The sequence below is a fragment of the Palaemon carinicauda genome, chromosome 23, assembly GCF_036898095.1.
Source record: "Palaemon carinicauda isolate YSFRI2023 chromosome 23, ASM3689809v2, whole genome shotgun sequence".
NCBI classification, from domain to species: Eukaryota; Metazoa; Arthropoda; class Malacostraca; order Decapoda; family Palaemonidae; genus Palaemon; species Palaemon carinicauda.
The window spans coordinates 60,878,418-60,883,168 of NC_090747.1; the positions used below are offsets into that span (position 1 = coordinate 60,878,418).

The 4,751-nt window shown below is 28.5% G+C and overlaps 1 protein-coding gene across 1 annotated transcript; it reads right to left on the minus strand.

The window, feature by feature from the left end:
* Positions 1-2,563: 2,563 nt before the first annotated feature.
* Positions 2,564-3,388, minus strand: LOC137617612 (secreted acidic protein 1A-like). Its single transcript, XM_068347618.1, has 3 exons — positions 3,266-3,388; positions 2,891-3,148; positions 2,564-2,752 (listed from the first exon to the last, which is right to left on the minus strand). The coding sequence occupies exons 1-3, from the start codon at positions 3,386-3,388 to the stop codon at positions 2,564-2,566; spliced, it is 570 nt and encodes a 189-aa protein (XP_068203719.1).
* Between the last annotated feature and the right edge of the window lie 1,363 nt (positions 3,389-4,751).

Genomic DNA, 4,751 nt, shown 5'->3' on the forward strand with positions numbered 1-4,751 from the left:
ATATACGTTATTTTAATATGAACCAAAATGTTATTTATAAATACATTTCTTCTTCTATTTTCAATATACGTTATTTTAATATGAACCAAAATGGAAATTTTGTATTTGGTAACTCCTGAAGGTTGCAACGTGTTCTAGTGTACGTCTTTCGCCTAAGCGGGCTACACCCAGGACCCAGGCTACACCCATCTTCCCTACACACATATACACACACACTCGCCTTCCTATTATATAAGCCTGGATCACCTAACTAGCAATTAAATAGCCCCCAAAAGTGGTTTAATACCACAGAAGCAAATGTTGGCGTTCGAGCCGTCGACTCTCCCACCCAAATAAATAGTAGTACTAGTAGCGCCAGACGTCAGTTGATAACCTACTTTCGTGGTGGAAGGTGTCGTCGTTTAGAGCTCTGGTTGGCTGTCCATGTGACTTTTCATACACGTTGATTTTATCGTTTATAAAACTTTGTGATTATTCAAATAATTTAGATTATTTCTACGTCGTTTTAATATTTTTACTGACAATGGAGAGAGATGGAAAGTCGATTAGAGAGGTTTAATGAAAACAAAAAATATAAAAACTGACGTGATGTATATAACGAAAATATAATTTTTATATAAGTCAAAATGGTTAATATTCCTCGTCCAAGGATCTTCGTAAGTATGTGAGTATCCAATATAATTTTTTGAATATTATATATATATATATATATATATATATATATATATATATATATATATATATATTTATATTTATATATATGTATAAATATATATATATATATATATATATATATATATATATATATATATATTTATATATATGTATAAATATATATATATATATATATATATATATATATATATATATAAATATATATATATATATATATTTATATATATATATATATATATATATATATATATATAATATATATATATATATATATATATATATATATATATATATGTATATATATATATATATATATATATATATATATATATTTATATATATACATATATATACATATATATATATATATATATATATATATATATATTTATATATATATATATATATATATATATATAATATATATATATATATACATATATATATATATACATATATATATAAATATATATAAATATATATATATATATATATATATATATATATATATATATATATATATATATATTATAATGATTTTATTCCTGCAATTTCGATTTCACAGTAGACATATGTTCAGTAAATTCATCTCATATATTTCATTTACTTTCTACAATTATTGTAAATCAATTCATTAAAAAATCCGATTTTCCTAAAATTTGAAATTACAGGCTCAGTTTCTGAAATCTTATGACCTGCCTGAACTGCATTTATATATATATATATATATATATATATATATATATATATATATATATATATATATATAAAGAGTTTTTTTGATATTATTAATTGACATTATTAATATTACTAAAACTAGTATCAAAATTATTAAAGTTATTATTCTTATTAATAGAATTATTAAAATTGTTACTATTTTTGAAATTAGAATAAAAATTTTCTTATTAATTTATTATTATTATTATTATTATTATTATTATTATCAAAATTATTAGAAGAATAATGATCATTAAAATTATTATTATTATGAGAATAATAATAAATATTAAAATTTTTATTAAAATGATTATTATTGTTATTGCTATTATCAAAATTATCAGAATAATAATAATTATTAAAATTATTGTTATAAAATTATTATTATCATTACTATTATCATTATTGTTATTGTTATCATTATTATTATTATCATCATTCTTAATGTTCCCGTGGTTAGTTCCATCTACAAATACGCTAATCATGAACACATTAACAGCAGCCATATTATATATCAGTCCATTAGTTTGTTTGTCTATGTGCAAGACATGTGTTCAGCATTATTCATCTCTCTCTCTCTCTCTCTCTCTCTCTCTCTCTCTCTCTCTCTCTCTCTCTCTTAATGCAGAGATAAGAAAACGTGTTTGTAGTTTGATAATGGATACACACTTGGTTCTCCTGCAGATCAAAGGCCTCAGACATTTCCTTCCAATCGCGTCTGTTTATGGTCTTACTATATCAGTCTATGCCAGCCAACTTTCTTAGTTCGTCGATCCATCGTCTTCTCTTGCTTGCCCTGCTTCTCCTCATTATCACCATTATCATCTTTCTGTTCACTATCACCATTAGTATCTTCCTCTTTATTATCGCCCTTATCTTCTTAATTATCACCATTATCTTCCTCATTATCACCATTACCCTCTTCCTCATTATCACCATTATCCTCTTCGTCCTCATTATCACCGTTATCCTCATCCTCCTCATTATCACCGTTATCCTCATCCTCATTATCACCATTATCATCTTCCTCTTCATTAACACCATTCTGATCTTTCCTCTTCATTATCACCATTCTGATCTTTCCTTTTCATTATCACCATTATCTTCTTCATTATCGCCATTATATTCTTCATTATCACCATTATCTTCCTCATTATCACCATTATCTTCCTCAATCACCATTATCTTCTTCATTATTACCATTATCTTCCTCATTATCACCATTATCTTCTTCATTATCACCCTTATCATCTTCCTCCTCATTATCACCATTATTATCTTCCTCAATATCACCATTATCACCTTCCTCCTCATTATCACCACTATTATCTTCCTCTTCATTATCACCACTATTATCTTCCTCTTCATTATCACCATTTTATCATCTTCCTCCTCATTATCACCATTTTATCATCTTCCTCCTCATTATCACCATTATCATCTTCCTCTTCATTATCACCAATATCTTTCTCATTATCACCATTATCTTCCTTATCACCTTTATCATTATCACCATTATCTTCTTCATTATCACCATTATCATTTCCTCCTCATTATCTTCCTCATTATCACCATTATCGTCTTCCTCTTTATTATCACTATTATGATCTTGCTCCACATTATCACCATTATCTTCTTCATTATTACTATTATCTTCCTCATTATCCCCATTATCGTCAATCTCCTCATTATCACCATTATTATCTTCCTCTTCATTATCACCATTATCCTCTTCCTCAATTAGCATCATTATCCTCTATATTATCACCATTATCCTCTTCCTCATTATCACCATTATCCTCTATAGTATCACCATTATCCTCTTCCTTCTCATCATCATTATTATCCTCTTTCGTCTCATTATCATCATCACCCTATTCCTCATGATCACCCTTATCCTCATCCTCTCATCATCATCATTATCCCCTTTCGTCTCATTATCACCATTATCCTCTATATTATCACCATTATCCTCATCCTTCTCAATCATCATCATTATCACAAATATCGTTTCCTTATACACATAATTCCTGCAATTTTTTTTAGAGTATTATTGATGATAAGAAAGGTTGACTTTCGAAGTTACGGTTCATTTTACCTTTGCCTACACACAGACCGGATAGTCCAGCCTGTTCTTTATACGCTCTACTCTTTCCTCATACACCGGACAACACAATTCTTCTTCACTGGAGAGTTTAACTATTGCATTGTTCAGTGGTCACTTTCCTCTTGGTAAGGGTAGAAGAGACTCTTTAGCTATGGTAAGCAGCTCTTCTAGGAGAAGGACACTCCAAAATCAAACCATTGTTCTCTAGTCTTGGGTAGTGCCATAGCCTCTGTACCATGGTCTTCCACTGTCTTGGGTTAGAATTCTCTTGCTTGAGGGTGCACTCGGGCACACTATTCTATCTTTTTCCTTACTTCCTTTCTCGTTTGAAGCCCCTGGGCTTATAACATCTTGCTTTTTCAAATAGGGTAGTAGTTTAGCTAGTAATAATAATAATAGTAATAATTATAGGGGTAATTTGATTTGGCACACTATATATATATATATATATATATATATATATATATATATATATATATATGTATATATATATGTACAGTATATATAAATATATACTATATATATATATATATATATATATATATATGTATATATATATATATGTGTGTGTGTATGTGTGTTATTCCATAACATATACGTTACAATAACACCGGTTGCTGTCCACAAGTGTTTCACTGGACCAGTCAATTGATCGATATTTCTGGCCACTATCGAAAATCAATATTGTGCAACTGTTGAAACCATAATAAAAAGGAAGGGTGGAAATCTCTCTCTCTCTCTCTCTCTCTCTCTCTCTCTCTCTCTCTCTCTCTCTAGGTATATATATATATATATATATATATATGTGTGTGTGTGTATATATATATACATATATAATATATATATACTATATATATATATATATACACATATATATACATATATATGTATAGTAGATATATATATATATATATATATATATATATATATATATATATATATATATATACCTGGAGAGAGAGAGAGAGAGGAGAGAGAGAGAGAGAGAGAGAGAGAGAGAGAGAGAGAGAGAGAGAGAGAGAACTAGATTGTATCAAATCTCTATTTGCCCCCATAACCCAGTCCCCTACAAAGGAAGTCAGTCCGGTCTCTCTCTCTCTCTCTCTCTCTCTCTCTCTCTCTCTCTCTCTCTCTCTCTCTCTCCAGGCTCGATTAATCACCATCAGGTCTAACTGGAAATACAATAGGCTCATTTTCCATGTTCGTTTTCTTCGAGATGACTCTGTTGTTGGAGGTTGTTATAACACTTCTA

Coding starts and splice junctions, on each gene's coding strand:
- LOC137617612 (XM_068347618.1), bottom strand. CDS start 3,388: ATGATGATGATTGAGAAGGATGAGGATAATGGTGATAATATAGAGGAT. Junction 3,149..3,265: donor GGGTGATCATGAGGAATAGG/GTGATGATGATA, acceptor GTGATAATATAG/AGGATAATGATGCTAATTGA. Junction 2,753..2,890: donor TAATGGTGATAATGATAAAG/GTGATAAGGAAG, acceptor GATAATGAAGAG/GAAGATAATAGTGGTGATAA.